Below are 20,398 nucleotides of genomic sequence, written 5' to 3'. Positions count from 1 at the left end.
CGTGACCGGTTGGGGGGGTGACAGAAGACAGCCAGAGTTCAATAATTGCTCATGATTAAATACAAAGTGGTGTAAAAAGAGGTGAGTGAAGAAATAATGCTAAGTGCATTACGCTGAGCACCCCTCAGCAGCCAAGGCCTATTGCTCCATAACTAACAGAGGATTCAGGTTCACCTGATTTAGGCCTAACGAATCAACATCATCCAAAAAAAAAGTTTTAGGTCTAATCTTAAAAATAGAAAGTGTTTTTATCCCAAATCCAAACTGGGAGCTGGTTTCATGGAAGAGGGTCCCTTTCTACTTCTAAATATCCTTGGGACTACAACTAAGCCTGCAGTGTGAGAGCAAAGTGCTCTGTTCAGATAATAAGGTACTATGAGGTATTTAACATTTAATCAATAAAGATTTTGTATGTTTGGAGAAAGATTTTTAAAAATCTGAATTTAACAGGGAACCAGAAACAGAGAGGCTTACCATGGTAACGTGGAAACCTTTCGAGTTCCAGTTAGTCTTCTTGCAGGAGTGTTCTGGATGAAATGAAGACTTTTCAGGGAGCTTTTAGAGTAACTAGATAATAATGATTTACAATAGTCAAGCCTTAAAGTAACAAATGCATCATCTAGTTTTTCAGCATCACTTTGAGACAATAACTTTGTCGAACCTCAAAGCAAATGAGCAGAAAATTGAGGCTACATTTCACACAGGCTCACAAAAATTGCACAGTAGAGGACTGGAAAAAGTAACCTGGTCTGTTTAGTCTCAGTTTCTGCTGCGACACTCAGATTGCAAGGTAAGAATTTGGTGTAAACAGCATAAAAAGCATGGATTCATCTCGACCTGAATAGACACTTAAGTCTAGAATCCTTCAGTATACAGAGGAGTTTGTGATTGTGTTGATACTGCGAGGTGTGCAGCTTTTGTGGGTAAAAACAAGCCCAAACGATCACATCTCTAATGCTCACCAGGCTTAATCGTTAGTATGAGGTGTTTGGCTGATATAGTGTGTTTGGTTTCCACCAAACATCTCCATCCTTGTCTTCTTTGTCCAAAGGACATGCTTCCAGAAGTCTTGTAGTTTGTTCACATGCAACTCTACAAACCTAAATTGCGATGCTATGTTCTTCTGCCAATCCTTTAAAAAAACAAACAAACATCAGTACTTGTTCAGTATTTTTATAATTGTGCTGTTATAAACGTGAACATTTGACATGCTAACCGAGGCCTGTAGAGTCTGAGATATCGCTCAGGGTTTTTTTTTTCTATAAGCATTGAATGGTCTGATGCCCTTTTGCTGGGACGTTCATTCTTGTGAAGATTGTGGAATCATTTTAACAAATACTCAAATGCTCCAGACCAGCAAACTGCCAAAACATCTGCTTTTATAGAGATGCTGACACTGATGATAAATTAATCAAGTGGATTTGAGCACCAGCGCCTGGCTGCTACCGTATTAATTTGAATTTAAGAGGTAATGTTGTACCTGTTCATTGTCCATATGACTGTTTCTTTCTTTCTGTACTTTCTTTTCCACATGACTGTAGTTTTTGAGCCTCTTTGAACCACTTCACAATTGTTCTATTGGCTGGCAATAAAATTAACAATAAAAGGAAAGAGATTTAATTATTTTTTGCTCATAATTTCATTAATGTGATGTGTTCTAATGACAATGGAAAATTAAAGTACAAAATTATGATAATTAATTTACACTTATTAGAAGGACTGACATACTTGTGTTACCTTTCTCTGGCCCCTTTTTGATTTTTTGGGTTAATATATATATATATATATATATATATATATATATATATATATATATATATATATATATATATTTATATTAACATATATATTAACAAACAAAGCGACTCATATGAGATAAGTTAAAGAAACATTATATTATAGTGAATTGAAAGCTTGTCAGTTTAGTTTGGCACAACAGTATGATCAACAGATACACTCCGTGTATGAGGTGCAAATTCAACCCCCACCACAAGAGGGCGTCATTGGTCAAATGTAATTGACAGTATAAATCCGCCTCCTTACTTGGACCTCATCGTCAGAAAGTCAGAACTGCCCAAACTGAAGGAAAATAGATCCATAAAACAGTTCGCTCCACATCAATTTTTATGATAGCCTTTGGAGTCTGTGTGAAGGTAGAATCACACCGCATCGTCATCCTTTCCTTTCTCTAGTATTCACACACAGTTCAGTTCTCATCTAGAACACCATAGGCCCACTGCACTGATTATGTTAGGCCATGATGGGACTGGTGTGCTGGAGCTTGGCCATTTGTGCAGCTGTAAGCAACAGTACTCCAGTGAGGAGCTCCAGGCCGTAGGAGAGCCAGGCTAGACCGAAGGACCAGCCGAAAGACGTGTGAATGTAGGCCAGGCCCTCCTGACCCACCAGCCTCTCAGTCTCAGCCAGTGCCTGGTTCGAGTAAATGATGTAGAGACTGGCGCCGCACATAGTCAGCAGACCTGGAGATTCACACATATACACACAGGAAGAGGCAAGTAAGTTCAGGGTCTTCAGATTCAAAGCAGTCAAAACTGGTATATTTAAAGTATATAGTTAGAGCTGGATCAGGGAACTCTGAATCCTCCCTTTGTTTTGGCTGCTGGGGGCTTCCCATGCTGCAGTAAGTGTTTCTTCACTCACCTCTTTTCACAATATGTGGCTTTACACCACTCTGCATTTATTCATTATAGTTATTATTAATTTCTGACTCTCTTTCACAGAATGTATTTTGTCCCATCTTCCTCCCCTCACCCCCAACTGGTCGTGGCAGTTGGCTGCTCCTCCCTGAGCCTGGTTCTGCTGAAAGTTTCTTCCTGTTTAAAGGGAGTTTTTTCTTCGCACTATTGCCATGTGCTTGCTCATAGAGGGTCTGATTGTTGACATTTTCTCTGTATTATTTTAGGGTCTTTACATTACAGTATAAAATACTTTGAGGTAACTGTTGTTGTGATTTGTATATTTATAAATAAAACTGCATTGAATTGAAAATTGAATCAGCTGAAAATAGTTTTTTAGTCCTAACACTACTTCTTTTGTCCCCCACTTAAACTGGAAACACTACACACCGTTCTCAGACATGCTGAATTTTTGGCTAATAGCTCTTTCAGAATCACCTCGTCGGTGCAAAAATACTATTTTATGTCTGTCAGAGAGTGTTATCGTTGGCATTTTTTTGTAGATTGACTAAAGTAATGGGAACAAATTACATTCAACTGGTTTTGAAAAAGATTGCTCAAAACCATTTTTTGCTTCTTAGAAGCAAAAAAATAACTTAGATGAATGAGGGGTGGTTACTTTTTGTCCAGATTTAGTGTCACATTCACTTAACATTTTCTCCAACAAAATGTTTTCATCAGTGTGGCCAATTATGACATGAAAAATGATTGATTATTACTGAGAGGCCTTTTTGTCTAAATCGTCATACTGATTAGTTTTTTGAGTTTTATTCTGAGCTGATAATAAATTCCCAATTTCTCTGCCCTTATTATAAAAGTTATGTTAACATCTAACTGACATTTCAGTGCTTGTAAAGAGCTCAGTCTCTGCAAAGCAAATAGGAGCTGTGATATCGACTGTATGAATTAGGAAATGAAACAGAAAGTTCAGACGTAGCAGGAGGAGAGGAGACAGATTAAACCCAGACTTTTAGCTCAATAGATAACCTGGGATTTAAGTTGGCTTCCTTTATGGAACTGAAAGCTTTGCATTTTCCTCGATCTCAAGTTTAACAAACTCAGAGTTTTCACCAAACCTGCATCCTGTATCAGGGTTCTGGGCGAGATAGATAAAGGAAATCCTTATTTGGATCTGCTATTAGTTTGGTTCCAGGTTTAGAGGTGACAATAAATTATATACCCTGTTGAGGAGGATAGCATTTTAGAAGCAAACACCTGCACAAGCTGGCATCGTACTCCAGCAATTCTGAAGCGGAAATGTGTTCTAGTCAGAGCTCTGTGCTGAGAGCTGAGAACGGTAACTCATGAAGCTGCCCAGAATCTCATATTATGAGAGACAGGAACAGCACTGACGCATGGATTGTCTGTTATTCTACTCATCAGAGACTAGACTGAGACACACACACCCACACACACACACACACTGTTCCACAGTGTTGCTATTGGAAACCCTTTTAATTCTGACAGCTTGCTACTGGTTTTAAGGGGATGCAAATGAAGCTACCCGGGGCGGGACTAATAAAGATTTTATTACAATTACACCCCAAGGTGCAACAAACTAGGAATATGATGAGGAAACCGCATCTGACGCCTCATTTTTATGCACTTTGCCAAGAAACAAATAGAGAGACAGGAAATGATTGAACTGCAGCGCATATAGGAAAGACAACTTTTACCATAATAGAGATAAGGAAGTCAAGTAATGGAATAATTTTTCATCAGGTGTGTAATCAGTTTTAATGATTGAGCAGACAGCTAAAAGAATAAATAAAAAAATAGAAATAAAGAAATCAAATCAAAGATATATTTTATTCAGTGTAAAAACTATCGCTTTTCATTATATCCTGTAACAGGACGTGAGTGTCACTGAAGTTTAGATTAGATTTAGTTAGAATAGGCATCTTAATGTCAAGTTGGTTCGCTTCTTTTGTTCGATATCTTAAGAGATTAATAGACTGTCTTGAATTTTTTTTTTTTTTTTACAGACATTAGACCAAATATTCACCAACTGATTGTGCAAAAATGAGAGTGCCTACGTAATAACACTAGTATCTGCTCAAATAACCACTTTTATTTGCCATCTTACAAATCGGGGGATTTATTGAAAAGAAACAGCTACTAAAGTCTTGAGGGACTTTTCATTTCTTTAGAGATTGCTACAAAAATGGTAAAATAGTTGCAGAGATGTATCGAAACATCTGCAAAGACATATAGAAATGCAGTAAATAAAGCAAAAACAGAGTTGGTACAATTCTAATGAGTTGAAATGAAAGTCAATATTTGATACGATCACTTCAACATAACCCTTAAGCAGCTTTTTGCCCCTTGAAAGGCTTCTAGGAGTGATCCTTAAAGCTCTTTCTGAACTAAGAAGTTTCATTAATGTTTCAGGCCTACTGATTGAATGAACACATGGAAACTATTGACATTTGCTGGGGTGTTTGGGATTATTGTCATGCTGAAAAATGAACCCATTTCTAATTAAGATGTTTTCCAGATGGTGGATCAAAAGCTGATGATACATTTTTGCATTTAGAATTCCATCAGTTTTAAAAAGATCCTGAACACGACTAGCTGAAATGCAGCTCCAAACCATCATGTTTTACAGATCGCTATGGACACTCACTGTTGTACCTCTATCCTGACCTCCACCAAACAGATTGATGATTTTAACCAATGGCTGAAATTCATCCCAACCGTTTTTCTTGTTTTTCTAACTTAAGAATGATTTCTTGACAGCCACCCTTACATTGAGCTCATTTCTGATGAGGCTTCATCAAGGGTCAGATACAAACCTCCACTTGTCCAGTTTTTGAATTTTTTAAGGACACACTGCAAACCACGCTGAGATAGGCCAAGTTTTTAGCTAATAGCTCTCTGTGAATCACAAAAATACCACAAACTGCATTTCCTTCTCCATTTTTCATTGGTTCAGCTAGATTTAACAGAAACTGGAACAAAAGTTTCTTGTTAAATTGTTGTTTATTTGTAGCCACAACACTGTCTCAGTTAAGTATGTTTTTATGCTTGAATGATTCATAGATCAGTGTTATGTGGCTTAACAGATAAAAAACATTCCCCTGAAATTTTGAAGTTACGAGGATCGGACTGAAAATGAGTGAAAAAGCTGTCAATGTCCAAAGAAAAACTTTGAAAGGCCTTCAGAAAGCCTCAAGAACTGTTGCTCACGACCACTTTTTAAAAAAATGACAAGAAAGTGTGAATGCTTGGATGCAAAATATTAAGAGTGGGTCAAGACTTACTACAGAAATGTTTCTGTTTTTAACCCCTCTTCTGCTGCTGAAGCATTTGTTTTAATGTCACATTCAGGCACTGCAAATCAGACAGCAACAGAATGCCATTCATAGTTATTTACTCATAAACACGGTTTGTATCCAGCACTGAAGCGCCGTTGCCATGGGGGTGTGTGTGCTCAGTCTGGAACAATGTTAAAGTGGGCGGTTAATGTAAACATCTGCACGAATGCCAAGGCCCGAGGCTTCTCAGGAGAACGCTGCACTGAGATAACCAATATTAGCCGTTGGTAATTTTAATTTTGGTTGTGTTGTGCAAATGAACAATTAAAGACTTCATCCTGTAATATAGCAAAACTCTTGTTGTCTTCCTCATCACACTACGTTACAATCGTGTTCATAAATGCACTGCACGCTTACTAATGGGCTAACTCTAAAAATACTCCGACATTAAAAGTTAATTAAATGCTTACAACTAAGAGCAGCAGAGCGCCCAACGACAGAGCAGAGTGGCAAAATCGAGAGAGATTAAGAAATGCCCGGCTCGGAGGCTGAGGTCTTTTAAAAAGTCCAACAGTCAACAAGTTCACAAGATGACTCCAATCTAATTCAAGACTTTATTTTATTCCACACTTAACCATGTGCTGCTTGTTAAAGTGAGACTATGAAGAGTCTGTTTAAGTATGTGTTTGTCTATCACAAGGTCCCATTTATGGAGGTCATAAGGCGTTGGCAGAAAAGCGCCCAGGAGATCCAGAAGCTCAGGCGCTAGGTTTATGCAGACAAGAATAACTTAATTACTGGAAATAGCTAGATTAAGAGAATGGCATTAACAGTAATCTAACTATTTCACATTTACAGCTTTTTGAGCTACTAAACTAATAATCACTGTAGTTTCATTCATCTTAACACTTTCTGTCTTAGTTGTGACCTGAATGCCACTTTTATTACAGTTTCCTGTTTTTTAGTTTTTCAGTTTTTTCTGTTATCGCCCGGCACAGATTCAATACACACCAAAAAGAAACAGCTCTGTGGTCTGTAACTGTTTAATTCAAAAGTCAAATGAGTAATTCAGCTCTAACTAAGCTATTCTTACTCAGATCATGTTCTGAATTTGGATCAGATAACCAGGTTCAACATTTTACATGGCGGCTGAAACATTTGGAATATTATCTTCGTCTTGTTTGTCTCTTTCACAACTGGGGTGTCTTAACACATGCCAGTTTGCTCCGGCCATCTTTTTGAGGCAAACGGTCCTCACTGATTAATGATGCGATGAGAACATATCAATTTCAGCAAACCCACTGAAGTTGAATTATAAAGCTTTAAAATTTAAGATGCGCTGAATTTGAAGCAGGAACAGTAGTTTAGGGGAGCAAAATCGAAAGATGTGTGCTAAAAGAGGCAGCCTGACCTTTAATCTGTGTAATTCATACAGTCATTGGCCATTTTGTTAGGTAAGCCTCTTCAAATGCTTGTTAGCGGAGGAGTCGGTTGATTGAGGGGCTGATGAAGAGGATGCAAAAGACCCACAGTAAGCAGAGAAGACCTAATTATCTGGTCATGTAACAGCAACCTGATGCACACTGCATGGAGACATGGTCAAGACGACCTGCTGAAGTTCAAGCTGAGCATCAGAAAGGTGATTTAAGTCACTTTGAATGTGGCATAGTTGTTGTTGCCAGAGCAGCTGGTTCAGAAAACTGCTGATCTGCTGGGATTTTCATTCACAACCATCTCCAAGGTTTACAGAGATTGTATCAGTGGTTCAGGCTGCTGCTGTTGGTGTAATGTTGTCTGGATCATTTTTTGTTTTTGGCATGATCACAGTGTACCCATCTTCTATTGGCTGCTTCCAGCAGGATAACGCATCATGTCACAAAGCTCAAATTATCTCAAACTGTTTTCTCAAACATGACAGTGACTTCACTGTACTCAAATGGCCTCCACACTCAGCAGATCTCAATCCAATAGAGCACCTTTGGGATGTGGTGGAACAGGAGAGTCTCATCATGGAAGTGCAGCCAACAAATCTGCAGCAACTTTGTGATGCTGTCATGTTAACATGGACCAAAAATCTCAGAGAAATGTTTCCAGCACGTTGTTGAATCTGTGCTCTGAAGGCATAATGAGGTGCAACGCAGTACTAGCAATTTGTGCCTAATGAAATGGCCATGGTTGTACACAGACATGCTGTTACAAAACCACTGCGATTCCTTAATAACAGCACACTAATTCATATTTTCCCCTCCTGTCAGAAGTTAATTATTAATAAATGTTGCAGAGTTAATAATCACAAGTCAATCAAAACGATTCCCTAAGTAATGCTGTGTCGTTATTAAGACCGCTTACATTTCTGGAGTGAAGTTTTGCTTAAAGATAATTTTTTGGGGAGAGCAGTATCATCGTCAACATATGGTTACATGTAGTTTTTACTTAATTCCAAATGCGATGCATTTCATGTATGAATGAAAGAATTTCTATAGTCCGAATTTACTGCATAATACAGTGTTTATGAAAATAATGACAACTGCAATATAAAATTCTCATTGAAAGTAGATTTCTTAAAACCCATATCTGCTTGTAGTCCATTTACGTGTGCCACATATGAGTCATGACCTATATTTGTAATACTTCTGTGGTCTAACTGACTCATGTGCAGGTCTCATGATGCCCAATAAACACGATGTGAAATTACAGACTATATAAAAAGTACAAAGTGTTAGACGGACACGTTTGGGTGATTGATTGCGCAGTCTCTTTCGGATAGAGCTCTCTGGCCACACTGGCCTGTGGCAATTGTGTTTTAATGGATCAGAATTGAATGGAGGGTAAATGGATGCACTAAAACCCTTAGCAACTAAGTGTTTTCCGTTTTCACACACCGCAGTGCCCTCACAAAGCGGCTGACCTCACGCGTATTCAATACTCAGAGCTGGACATCCGGACCGATCTTCGTGGGTCTAAGGTTAAACAGATCAGAGTAAATAAAGTGAACCCGAACTTACTGCAGATGAAGAAGTACGACGCCGTGCCGGTGAGGAGGATCGGGCTACGAGCCAGGGAGCTGACCAATCCACAGATGCCTCCAAAGAGCAACAGAACCAGGCTGAGGGGAAGCATCACCACAATTGCACTGTGCATGTCTGGGTAGAAACAGATGGATTATGGAGCATCAGCGGAGTTATAGCTGCCTTGACAGTGAAAGTTCATTAGCAGAAAAGCTGGTGGTGTTTCTGGACTCACTCAGCATGCGCAGCTCGGTATCGGAGACCCCGGAGTAGTCAACTGTGAACGAGTCGATAGAGCCCGTGTGCATCTTCCCACCTGAATATCACATTTAACAACACGGTGATGTTGGTTGAGGGTTTAGATCTCAGCATTTAGAGGCAAAAGTTAAGAAAAGTGGCAGCCTACCTTCGTTGATGCTCCACAGTCCCGAGTGGGAACTCATGTTCTCAAAGTCGCTGACATTCATGGGATTCATTTCTATAATGTACCAATAATCGGTGCCGAGGGAAGTGGCCAAAAAGGCAAAGCTTAGCATCCCGCAGATGCCAGCTGCGATAACGAAAGCGCCAAAAGATACCTTCATCTTGGACAGGTTAAGGTTTGAGACACGCGTGAAACTCGGTGGCTTCAGCTCATGCGTAACGGAGGTCTTCTGCTGTCGAGTGTGCTTTGGAGTGCTTTTACGCACTCATCACCGCCGGCTAAGTAATCAGGAAAAAATATCCCTCCCCAAAATCTTTCCAATTGACTAATCAAATTGTTAAGGGGAATCGATATTCATTTCCGTTCTCAATTAATGAATGATCACACAGTAACAAAGAGATAAGAACCTGCCTGAGCAGCAGCAGCTCCTGTCTGGGAGGGACTCGGATTCACACTGAAACGCACACGTTTACGCAAAACACGGAGGGAGCAAATAGCGGAGAGTTAAGAGGCTGCACTCATTTGTGTTTGAGTAAAATACTTTAACCTCAATTTCAAGCTGTGGTATGGAGAAAGCTAGAGATGCAAAGGCTTATATAAATATAATCAAATCTAAATACATTATAAATACAGCCAGACCTTTTGAGTGGAGGATTCATGTTGCTCTAACAGACTACATCTATATTAAAGACACCATAAATAATTATGTTACAGAATCCAATATTTATTAGATATCAGATTACATAAAAACAGAAAGTGTTAAAAGATAAAAACACATACGTGAAAAAAGATGACATGAAGGCACACAAAGGAAACATAAAAATGAGTTTGGTGAGGAACAAGTCAATAATTCTGACAGCTACAATTATTCTCTCCATCTTTCTCAGATACACAAACGAGCTCATGTCATTCATCTGAATCTGTCGCTGTGTCACTCTTCTCCCATGGCCGTCTTGATGATGTCTGCTCGCCTCAGTTTGGCTGCCTCTTCAAACTTGGTGACGGCCTCATTACAAGATTTGTTCTGTGAGCAAAGAAGATCAACTGCAGATCAGTAATTAAGGCCTTGTTGTCATGGAAATAATTAGCAGACATTATTCTAGTCGGCAAAGTGTTCGCTCGTCAGACATATCCCAAAAAACTATTTAATAAATTGTTATTACACAAGACAACAGATTCGTGACTTCCTATAAAGAACGTACATTGATGAACTTGTGCCTCTCTTTCTGCAATCTGTAGAATTCCTCCACAGTCAGGTCTTCCACTTTTTTCTTCAGGGCAATGAAGTGGCAGGATGGCGAATGAGACTTGTGCTCCTTTCTGGCAAAAACAAGAGATAGATGGGAAAGTAAAGAGCTGTGGGCATGTAGTCACAAAGACTCCTAAATAATGCCACTGAAACACAAGTCTTGTTAATTATGACAATAAGAGTCAAAATGGGGGACCGGGGGTCACAGGCAAACTCTCGCACATTAAAGGAAAGGCTTATAGGAGTCAACAGCTGTTACTGGAGGAGAAAAACAAACAAAAAAAATAATAAATCACCAAGCCTCACCAAACACTCGTGTCACTGGATCGCTCACATGTTTTTATTACGAGTGAGCCAAAAAGGGGGAAATAACCCAGGGTGAGCACAGATGGTTCTGAGCTGTCATAAAATGTTAGCAAAAATCACTTGGCAATAACTTTGACACCAATTTGGCAACATGTTTGAAGTTTGCTTAATAATACTGAAGACATGCTGGAGACATTATTAACGACTTGTAAAAACAAGAACGGCTTAAATTTATGGAAGAAATTAACAACTATTGGGCAGTTTATTTTTTATTTCTGAGCCCAGTAATGTGATGTGTGCTCTTACTCTGGGTCATCCTCTGGCTCCCAGCCCTCCAGCTCTTTCAGGCAAAAGAAACACATGGCGATGTCTGGGCTGTTCTCTGAAGGTGTGTGAATGAAGCCGGCTTTAGCCATCTGCAGGAATAAATGAAGATGTCATGTTGCACGAAAAAAAAACAAACAAAAAAAAACTTCATATAGAGCTTTTCACACGTACCACTCGGGTTTATTTAATTAAAATGAGTCATTTAATATATTTATTACTCACTTTATTTTTTCTTTATTGTATGTCATCTAGACTTTAAGTTATTGAGCTCCATACTCCATTATATTAATCTTTTGAGACTGTACTGTATAAGCTATTTGTTTTGTCATAACACTACTACTACAAATAATAATGACAACAACAACTACTGACAGCAGCATTAACTCAAATAACCAGTCATTACAAATGTAGTATGCAGAGGCGCATCTCCGAACACACAACACATTGAACCTTGAAGCAGATGGGCTCCAGCAGCAGAAGACCACACTGGGTGCCTCTCCTGTCAGCTAAGAACATGAAACTGAGTTGCAGTTCGCAGAGGCTCATTAAAATCTCTGCTATAAAGTCTCAGTATCTGTTGTGGCATTCAGATCTCAGTGTCAGAATTTGGCATAAACAACATAGAAGCCTTCTGCCTCCTGTCAACAGTTCAGGTATGTGGGATATCTTCTTGGCTGACTTCGGGCCCTTTACTACCAACTGAGTGTCATTTAGGCAACACCACGGGCAACTGATTATTGTTCCTGTCAATGTCCAGCGCTTTAGAACCACTGATGGCTACATCCAAAAGGCTAACCCACCATGTCACAAGGCTTGAATTGCGTAAAGCTGTTTTTTTGAGCTTGACAGCGAGTTCACTGTACTCAAATGGCCTCCACAGTCACCAGATCTCAATCCAGTGGAGAGATTTTGGGATGTGGTGGATGCATCATGGATGTGAAGTCTACAAATATGCTATCATGTCAATAGGAACCAAAATCTCTGAATGTTTCCCGCACTTGGTTGAATCTGTACCACGAAGAGTTAAAACAGCTTTGAAGGCAAAAGGGGGTCCAACGCGATAGTAGCAACTTGTACCTAATAAATTGACAGTACATGTCCATAGTGATGTGACGTTCTGTATCGAGGCTTCAAAGCTTGTGTCGAGTAATTTAGGGGGCGTTTCCGCGATGCGCGTATCGAGGCTTGCCTCATTTATGGGAGGAGCTGAAAATGATGACGTCCGAAGCCTCGCTGCCCGGCTGTACCAGGTGACTGGTTCGTGAAGTGGTTCGAACTTTGCCGCGAGCTATGACAGCGATATAAACCCCTCAGACTTCATTCAAAATGTGGGTGTTTGATGGAGAGTTGCGGTTAGTGAGAGTTTGGAGACAGTTTGGAGGTTTATGAGAGAAAGTCAGGAGAGAATGGAGCCAGCTAAGAAGAGGAGGATGTCCTCACCTGTGTGGGAACATTTTGATTTTATTCCTCCCAACAAGGTATGTAAATTTCTACAGAAGATGTATTTTCATAATACTGATGGTGCAATACAATTTATGTTAAGCTGTCTGTACTTTTGTACAAGGTGAAGTGTTTGCTATGTGCCAGGGAGCTGGGATATAACAACAACACCTCATCCATGCTTAGGCACTACAGAGCTTTGCATGAGAATAAGGGTAACGCCGATTGAGGAGCAAGACCAGGTGAGCCATCAAATGCAATGATAATATTACTAATATTAGTAACATTACTAAATGATATAACAATATTCTACAACTGTTATAAGTTACGTGTGTGATTTTATATTTGTGCTTTGTCTTTATTGTCTTTCCTCAGGAGAACAATCTCAAATAGATGAAGACCTGGTTAGCATGGTGATTGAGGACTCCCAGCCATTTAGCATTGTGGATGACAAAGGATTTAAAAGATTTGTTAAATCATTAAATCCTAGCTATGTTCTCCCCACTAAAAAGGTCATAAAAGCAGTGAAAATGTAGTTTTTATAGAATAAAATGTGAACGGGCAGGACTGAGGCTCAAAGCCTCAGTGTGTAGCTGTCCATACCTCAACATTACAAAAGCACAACCACTGTCCACACCTCACCTCACAGTAAATGATCATTTCCATTTTAAGCATTTCCAAATAATCATTTCCCATACTGCCAGTATAAATATACACAGTATACTTCCATCACTACAATATACATGTTTTACACACTCCTTTTGTTGTTGACATTTACAGGCTGTATGCAAAAGGCCACACTCTTCAAATTCATGCCAACTAATATTTTTACGTCCAATAGGTGTCCTGCTAGAGCAAATGAAGCTTCAAGAAGCTTTGCACTGGGGTGAACCAATTGGACGAAGAGCTTCAGTGCTTCGTGAAGCTTCATCTGCCCATCACTATTTAAATTTAAGCAGTTTTAATTGGAAAAAAAATAACTCGGATGAATCAACAAGGAAAACAGTAGATCCTTGCAGTTAATGTGTCGGTTTCAGCGCGTTAAATGTGAGAATTTGTCGTAAATTGAGTACATTTAGGTTTAGGGACTAGGAGCCAAAACAAGTGTGTATTTAGGCATACAGATGGGGAGTCAGAAGATTTGTATTTCATTTAAATCTACAGCTAAACCAGAGTTTAGCTAGATTGTATTTCATCTGAGCCGCTTTTCTTTTTGCTTTCACGCCAGCTGCTGTTGTACTGTTAGCATGTCAACAGTAAGGCGTCGCTCACCGTTTCCAACCTCAGTTTAAACGTTAACTCACGTTTTCAGGCGTGCACTTGCAGTCTTCGTCGAATGGCCACCCCCCATAAGTTTTTAACCTATTCTCAAAAAAATACATTTTGATGTTTTCCTCGTTGTATGGATCCATTGTATTCACTGTCGCACGAACCCGTGAGCTAAACTACAGAGCCTTTTCAAATTTCGACGACACTTCAATTCGGCTGTTTTGATTGGTTGCCCACCTTCTTCGTGTGTATATTAGTTAATCGTATGAGCACAAGAGCGCCATCATGTGTTCTTGACCGAGAGAAAAAATAAGGAAATTTATTAGACAAATGCGCTCAAACTACGTTTAAAATTTGACTCGACTTTATTTAAAAAACAAAACAAAACTTGCTCTCATTCATTACTCTCTACCTTCTACGTGAGCACGAGTCAACCTTAAGTTCAAGCATCCGTTATACTTGCGTCCCACTTCCGCTTTGTGGTCATGGGCAATGTAGTTCATTACGTTTATTGGTCGAAAGCACAACGCGCGGAACTTTGTGAGACAGTGTCACATCCTCTGTCAACAACCGGTTCACATAACCTCACATTAGCATCCCTCACTGAGCTGATAGTACCATTAAAGTGAGCTTAACGTGACATATGCTCATTCAGCGGCTTCTTCTTCTTCTCCCCCCGGGTCCAGGTTATGGAGGGACGGTGTGCTGTCGAGACTTGGGCACAGTTTGGGTTTTCGGGAAGATCTTATAAAGTGAAGATCCTCTGTGGTTTCGGAACAGATGTTTTAATCTGCACTGGCACTGAAGAGATCTACGTGTTCAGTAAACGTGAGAGGAAAATCACGGCAAGTATCCGATTTACATGTATCAGACACAGATAAATAGATATAGATCTATGTACTTTATTTATCCCACACTGGGGAAAGTCACTTGTTACAACACCACAAGGGTCAGAAAGCAAAAAAGTTAACTAGAGATATATTAGGGGAAAAAAGATACTAATAAATCTAGATATCAATCAAATATTAAGCTATACTAAGACATAAGCTACACTGCAGGGCATATCTCTGGATTAACCATACTGTGTGTTGCTTCGTATTGTGCTGTTGCAGACTGTCCTCCTGTTACCTGCTGCTGTTAATGACCTGGTTGGAAACCAGGACAAGCAGCTAATCTATGTTGCATGCAGGAGTGGAGTTTACCGTGTAAACTTACAGTTTCTGCTACACAGGTATGAACCCTCATAGTTAGATTTCAGTAAACCTTTTTTAATTAATGCTGTTATTTCAACTCTGCTAAATTGCTCTTATGTAATATGACATTTCTCCTCTGCAGGGATCAAAGCTCTCAAGCTGATGCATCCTCCAGTCCAGCTGAACTGAAAATCTCCCAAGAGTGTCTCGTTGTTGGAGCAGATGAAGTGTCATCTCTGCTCCTCGTTGGCTCTGTGCTCCTGACCCTTTGCCAGAGAGACGCCTCCTGGCTGCTGACTTTGTACAAAACGCCAAAGCAAACGGCGTCTACTAGCCACAAGGAGTTTGGCTCGTTCCATCTGCCGGTGGCCTCAGCTGTGGACTGTGGCGCTGCTGAGTCAAATAGAGGACCAAGAAAGGGCTCTGTGCTAATTTGCATCCATTCGGGTGATGTAGAGGCATCGTCTTCCTCCAATGCTTCTGCAGAGTCAACTGTAGCTCAAGACCACTTCCACCTGGAGCCTCTCCTCTTCAAACTGTTATTTGGAGTTGAAGCCGCCCTTGCCAAATCTCCAGTCATCCTTTGCGGCCTGCCAGATGGGCGCCTGTGTTTCCTTCCTCTGCGTCTCCCGGGATCGCGCCTTCGAGTCCTGCACAGCCTGGAGCAGCCGGTCTGTTTTGTCGGTGCATCTGTTGTCACGGAAACGGGTCACGCACAGTGCTTGGTGGCGGCGGGCGAACAAGGCAGAGTGGCACTGATCAAGACTGACAAGGCAGGCTCAGAGGGGGGAAGCGCTGTGGCTGCTTTTACTGAGGGGTGTGTACCAGGGCCTGTATGGTGCGGCTGCATGGATAAAAGCTGTTTTTACTACAGCACTGGTGCAGATCTGCTCCGACTGGATCTGTCGGAGGGATCGTTTGCGAGAGAAAGCAAAGAAAGAGGGGAAGAGACATCTGGGACGACAGCGGCCGCCCTCCAGAGCCCCAGCAGTTTAAATGTGTGCAGAGTCATCGCCCTGGCTGAGCCTGCATGCAGCACTGCGGGTGAGCAGAATAGACGTGCTGACTTTGAATGGATTTATTATAAGTTCAGCTTCAATGTGCTCTTCAAGTTAGGAAACAGGAAAATGCACAGGTTCTACATGTTGTGCACTCATGTAATTCTGTCTTGTATTCTAATTTAAACTCTCAAACTATTTTTCCTAACTCTAAAAATGCTTCATGCACAGCAGGTGATGTACAGCTGCTTGGAGTGTCTGCCAGAGGGCAGCTCCAGAGGATCTGCTTACCTGCGGGGAGGGTGGATGAAGGATCGTCTAAGCTTTCTTCCACACAGGTGTCCCGCAGTGTCAGGGACCTCCTGTCTGCCATCGGGGATGTTTGTGAGAGGTATGCCCGTCAAGTATTTGATCGGGTGTGAAAGACGACATTTAAATAAAACACAGCAAAGATCTGTAAATATATATGTGATTTTTTTTTTTTTTTTGCTTTCTTCATATAGAGCATCAGTGCTGAAAACAGTCATCAAATCCAAAAACCAGTTTCTGAGGCTTCTGAATCACGCCGTCAGCGTCAGTTTCCTGCTGATGGCAGACACAACTACTGATCTTCCAATTAAGGAGAAACCAATCAGATGTCATTTCGAGACTAGCTGGAGCAGACTGCTTCAGAAAGACTCCTTGAGCCTTGTGTGTTTCCTGCATAATTCAAGTCCATTTGTCCTGGAACGAGGCTGGACGCTGAGCATTACGGTGTCCCCTCTGTCTTATTCTTCCTCCCCAGCAGGAGAAAGCTCCTCCACTAATTTTTCATTCCCGTTTCACGACCTCCGTCCGGGGCAAACATTCGAAGCGTCTCTGCCTATCGCAGCTGCAGGTGATGCATCTTTCCCCATGACTGTGAGCTGCTCGCTCATCTTCTCGCTCTCGAGTCTTCTGGGAGAGGAGGAGGTGGCGGCGAGCTTTGCAGGCTTGCAGAGCAGCTGTATCAGTTTGCCCCTGTCCACACTGACAGTGGACTGGCTGCATGCTCTGCAGCTAAACAGTCCCACAGCTACTCATAAGATGGCCACAGTTCAGCCCAGCAGCGCCGCAGCAGATAGCATCCAGACCTTTTTAAGCTCGCGCCAGCTCAGGTGCGGCGGTAGAACGAACAGAGGAGGAGAAAGTGCTGCAAAGCCTGAGCCTGAGAAGTATTCAGCAAGCGTATGGGTGTCATCAGAGATAGTGAGGGATACGCTGAAGCCAAAAAAGAGTTCAAATTTGGATGCCAAAGAGTCGATACGAGACCCCGAAGATCTCTGCCTGTCTTTGCTTGAGCGACTGTTGTCTGAAGATACTGAAGGAGTGAAGATGGGTTGCCAAGGAGACAAGATTGCTTTGAGCACCTCAGTGGCCCACGCTCGTGGTCCAAACGGAGCGGCAATGAAACTGACAGTGAAAGAGGTCAGTCGTTATCTAATATGATATAATCATATATTGGTATGTTTTATATCCTCATCGTCAATGCTCCTTTATTCTCCAGATAAACGTGGGGGAGGAGGAGAGCACAGACAAGGAGGCTACAATCGAGGTTCAGATCGAGAGCTCATCTTTAGCAGCGGTGTGTGGCCTGCACCATGCTGTGCTGCGCCGGATCCAGGTCCAGAACACACTTATATAACATAAGCTAATTTCTGGCTAAACTTAGGTAGTTGCAGATTTTGAATATTTTGCATTCTTCTTTTTTAATGTAAAACTGTACAGATGTATAACAGGGATGTCAAACTCACTTCACATCAAGGGCCACACTATTTGATCTTAAGTGGGCCAGCCCAATCAAACTCCCATTTCTGTCATTGTAAAGTAGTTTAACTGCACATTTAATCCCAGAGATATGCTAATATAAGAAAAAGAAGTACAACTTCAATATTATCCCAGTTTTTCTGCATGATAGGGAAACGCTGCTGTAGCAAAGGAAAGAAATCTTTCAGTGTGACTATAAGGGGATAAAATGTAAGACATTAACAGAAAAGCTTCTGGTTGCTGATTGGCCCAACTGTTCTCCAATTATAAAGCAGATAGTTTTTGTTAATTCACAGAAAATGTCCTATTTTATTTTATTTCTTTTACCACGGACACAAGAATTCAATATTTATCTCCTCTTTCAGCTTTGCCAAACATGTCTAGATGGGCCGGATTGGAGTCTTATGTTTGACACCACTGATGCAGAACATACTGCTAGACTTTTGTGATACGTGCAAATTTGCCATTCCACCTTCCAGCCACTTGAATTGGCATAAATAGAAGGAGCGTAAAAATAGCGGCTCCCTAGTGCAGTGGTTCACATGTTAGCCTAACAAGCGAAAGACCCCCCGCTTCGATTCCAGGAGGAGACACAAATCCTTTGGGAAGGGGAGGGGAGGGCTGCATCAGGGAGGACGTCCAGCCTCACAAACACACTAAGCTACTCGCAGGAGAGCTGCGAGTCAGTGCTATGACATGGAAACTGGGACGATTCTTTTAACGTGTGCTGCAAACAGTGTGGTCGGTTTAAAAGGAAGCGTTATCGTGTCTTTGGGCTTGAGAACAACGCTTCATGTCCCTGTTTTACTTGAAATTCTTTAGGTTTGAATTTTTCCTCTGCTCCTCGACACAGACTCTGCTGCAGAGCGCCACAGAGAAAGCCGCCTCTACAAAGAATGTCCAGATTTTAGGATTAAGACGGGCACTGCAGCGGGCCGAGGTAAGTGGGCCCGCGCTTGACGATTAATCCCATTAATGTCAAAGCCCTCCGTATCATTAAATACACGTAATTATCCAGCTATTTTCTCTTAGTTCAATTAATTGATTAGCAAGACTTTAGAGCTTTTGAGGGCTTGGGATGTCTGTAAGTGTGTTAAGATTAAAGCTCGTCTGTGTTTTTTGTTTCATGTGTCCTCTGTGCGTTAACAGATCCAGCAAAGTCAGATCTCAGGAGCCTTTGGTGAGGTCGTGTCCACAGTGCAGAGAGATCGGCTGCTTCTCAGTGTTTACCAAGAACTCAGACGAAATCCTCTGCTCATAGTGTAACACCTACACAGCTGCCCTCGCTTGTTTGGTGTTGTTGCGTAATCTGACTTTGCTGCCAGCCCTTTCACAGTGCAAAGCACATGTAATACTTTAGACTGTAAGATGGTTTCTATATGACATTTTACAGTATATTTTGATTTTGAAGAGGTTATAATTTGGTGATGTCTAATAATAAAGTTTCTCTTGTTTTTTCACATGACAATAAATTCAGTGAAGTATTTCTGTAACTTTGCTCCTGTTTGTGTTTATACTCATGTAACTGTTTTAGTTTCCAAGTATTAATATTTTACTACACAACCTCCAAACAGGACTCGGTGCAAAATGTACATTTAAAACAACACAATACTGTGCATGTTACTTTAACCCTAAGTATAGTTTCCCAGATGGCTGCTCCTCCCTGAGCCTGGCTGTGTCAGAGATTTCTTCCTGTTAAAAGGGAGTTTTTGCTTCCCACTGTTGCCAAGCGCTTGCTCATAATGGGTTTAAAATTGTATAAAGACCACATAATTTGACAAGCTCCAGAACTGTCTTACAGGTGCATTTTTACAGTCTCCTGATATTTCAGGTGTGTGTGTGACACAGTCACTACATTGGACACTTTATTAGGCACACCTTGCTAGTTGATTGGGTTAATTAACCCCTCTTTTAACTTCCATGCTTTCATGTTGCTTAAGCCAAACTCTGACTCTACCAGATGTCACAGCAGAAATTCACATTCATCAGACCAGGTAACATCTTTCCAGCCTGATATTGCCCTATTTTGTTGAGTCCATGTGATTTGCAGCGTCAGTTTCCTGTAACTAGCTGACAGGAGTGGCACCGGTGCCGTCTTCTGCTGTTCGTCTTCTTCAAGGTCTGCCGTGCATTCAGAGATGCTCTTCTGCGTAGCTTGGTTGTAACGAGTGGTTATTTGAGTTAATTCTGTTGTTGGTAAAGCAGTTTGGTCTGACATCAAGAAGGCATTTTCACCTAGAGAACTGCCGCACACTGGATATTTTCTATTTTTCAGACCTTTCCCTGTAAACACTAATGATGGTTGTGCACCAGTAGATCAACAATTTTTAAGATAGTCAGAGGAGCCTGTCTGACACCAACAACCACGGCACATTCAAAGTCACTTAAATCACCTTTCCTCCCCCTTCTGATACTCGGTTTGAACTTTGTCAGGTCATCTTGACCA

General features: G+C 41.1%; 3 protein-coding genes across 4 annotated transcripts; 1 reads left to right on the top strand and 2 right to left on the bottom strand.

The window, feature by feature from the left end:
- Window positions 1-1,867: 1,867 nt before the first annotated feature.
- tmem235b (transmembrane protein 235b) lies at window positions 1,868-9,866 on the bottom strand. The gene is made up of 4 exons (XM_082544899.1): window positions 9,368-9,866; window positions 9,197-9,277; window positions 8,959-9,096; window positions 1,868-2,480 (listed from the first exon to the last, which is right to left on the bottom strand). The coding sequence occupies exons 1-4, from the start codon at window positions 9,543-9,545 to the stop codon at window positions 2,251-2,253; spliced, it is 627 nt and encodes a 208-aa protein (XP_082401025.1). The 5' UTR covers window positions 9,546-9,866; the 3' UTR covers window positions 1,868-2,250.
- A 222-nt stretch (window positions 9,867-10,088) lies between these two features.
- Window positions 10,089-14,199, bottom strand: birc5a (baculoviral IAP repeat containing 5a). The gene is made up of 4 exons (XM_082543219.1): window positions 14,012-14,199; window positions 11,247-11,356; window positions 10,588-10,705; window positions 10,089-10,409 (listed from the first exon to the last, which is right to left on the bottom strand). Exons 1-4 carry the CDS (start codon window positions 14,117-14,119, stop codon window positions 10,317-10,319), a joined length of 429 nt encoding a protein of 142 aa, XP_082399345.1. The 5' UTR covers window positions 14,120-14,199; the 3' UTR covers window positions 10,089-10,316.
- Window positions 14,200-14,469: 270 nt separating this feature from the next.
- Window positions 14,470-19,445, top strand: faap100 (FA core complex associated protein 100). 2 transcript variants are annotated; one of them, XM_082543218.1, is made up of 8 exons: window positions 14,470-14,821; window positions 15,089-15,207; window positions 15,312-16,213; window positions 16,402-16,558; window positions 16,671-17,613; window positions 17,693-17,809; window positions 18,806-18,892; window positions 19,102-19,445. In XM_082543218.1, exons 1-8 carry the CDS (start codon window positions 14,666-14,668, stop codon window positions 19,216-19,218), a joined length of 2,598 nt encoding a protein of 865 aa, XP_082399344.1. In that variant the 5' UTR covers window positions 14,470-14,665; the 3' UTR covers window positions 19,219-19,445. The 2 variants fall into 2 exon arrangements, with proteins under 2 accessions (XP_082399344.1, XP_082399343.1); XM_082543217.1 differs by having other exon boundaries at window positions 16,399-16,558.
- Window positions 19,446-20,398: the final 953 nt, after the last annotated feature.

This window comes from Aulonocara stuartgranti, assembly GCF_965226115.1.
Source record: "Aulonocara stuartgranti genome assembly, chromosome: 8".
NCBI classification, from domain to species: Eukaryota; Metazoa; Chordata; class Actinopteri; order Cichliformes; family Cichlidae; genus Aulonocara; species Aulonocara stuartgranti.
Note: the sequence above shows the minus strand (reverse complement) of the source record. Positions and strands in the feature narration are given on the sequence as shown.

Bases quoted from the DNA above. Each gene is read 5' to 3' on its own strand.
- tmem235b (XM_082544899.1), bottom strand. From the start codon at position 9,545: ATGAAGGTATCTTTTGGCGCTTTCGTTATCGCAGCTGGCATCTGCGGG. The intron at 9,097-9,196 runs GTGAGTCCAGAA...GTTTCTACCCAG, and splicing joins TACCGAGCTGCGCATGCTGA to ACATGCACAGTGCAATTGTG. The intron at 2,481-8,958 runs GTAAGTTCGGGT...GTGAATCTCCAG, and splicing joins GTCGTACTTCTTCATCTGCA to GTCTGCTGACTATGTGCGGC.
- birc5a (XM_082543219.1), bottom strand. From the start codon at position 14,119: ATGGATCCATACAACGAGGAAAACATCAAAATGTATTTTTTTGAGAAT. The intron at 11,357-14,011 runs GTGAGTTAACGT...TTATTCCTGCAG, and splicing joins GCAAGTGCACGCCTGAAAAC to ATGGCTAAAGCCGGCTTCAT. The intron at 10,706-11,246 runs GTAAGAGCACAC...TGTTTTTGCCAG, and splicing joins GAGCCAGAGGATGACCCAGA to AAAGGAGCACAAGTCTCATT.
- faap100 (XM_082543217.1), top strand. From the start codon at position 14,666: ATGGAGGGACGGTGTGCTGTCGAGACTTGGGCACAGTTTGGGTTTTCG. The intron at 16,559-16,670 runs GTATGCCCGTCA...TTCTTCATATAG, and splicing joins ATCGGGGATGTTTGTGAGAG to AGCATCAGTGCTGAAAACAG. The intron at 17,614-17,692 runs GTCAGTCGTTAT...TTTATTCTCCAG, and splicing joins TGAAACTGACAGTGAAAGAG to ATAAACGTGGGGGAGGAGGA.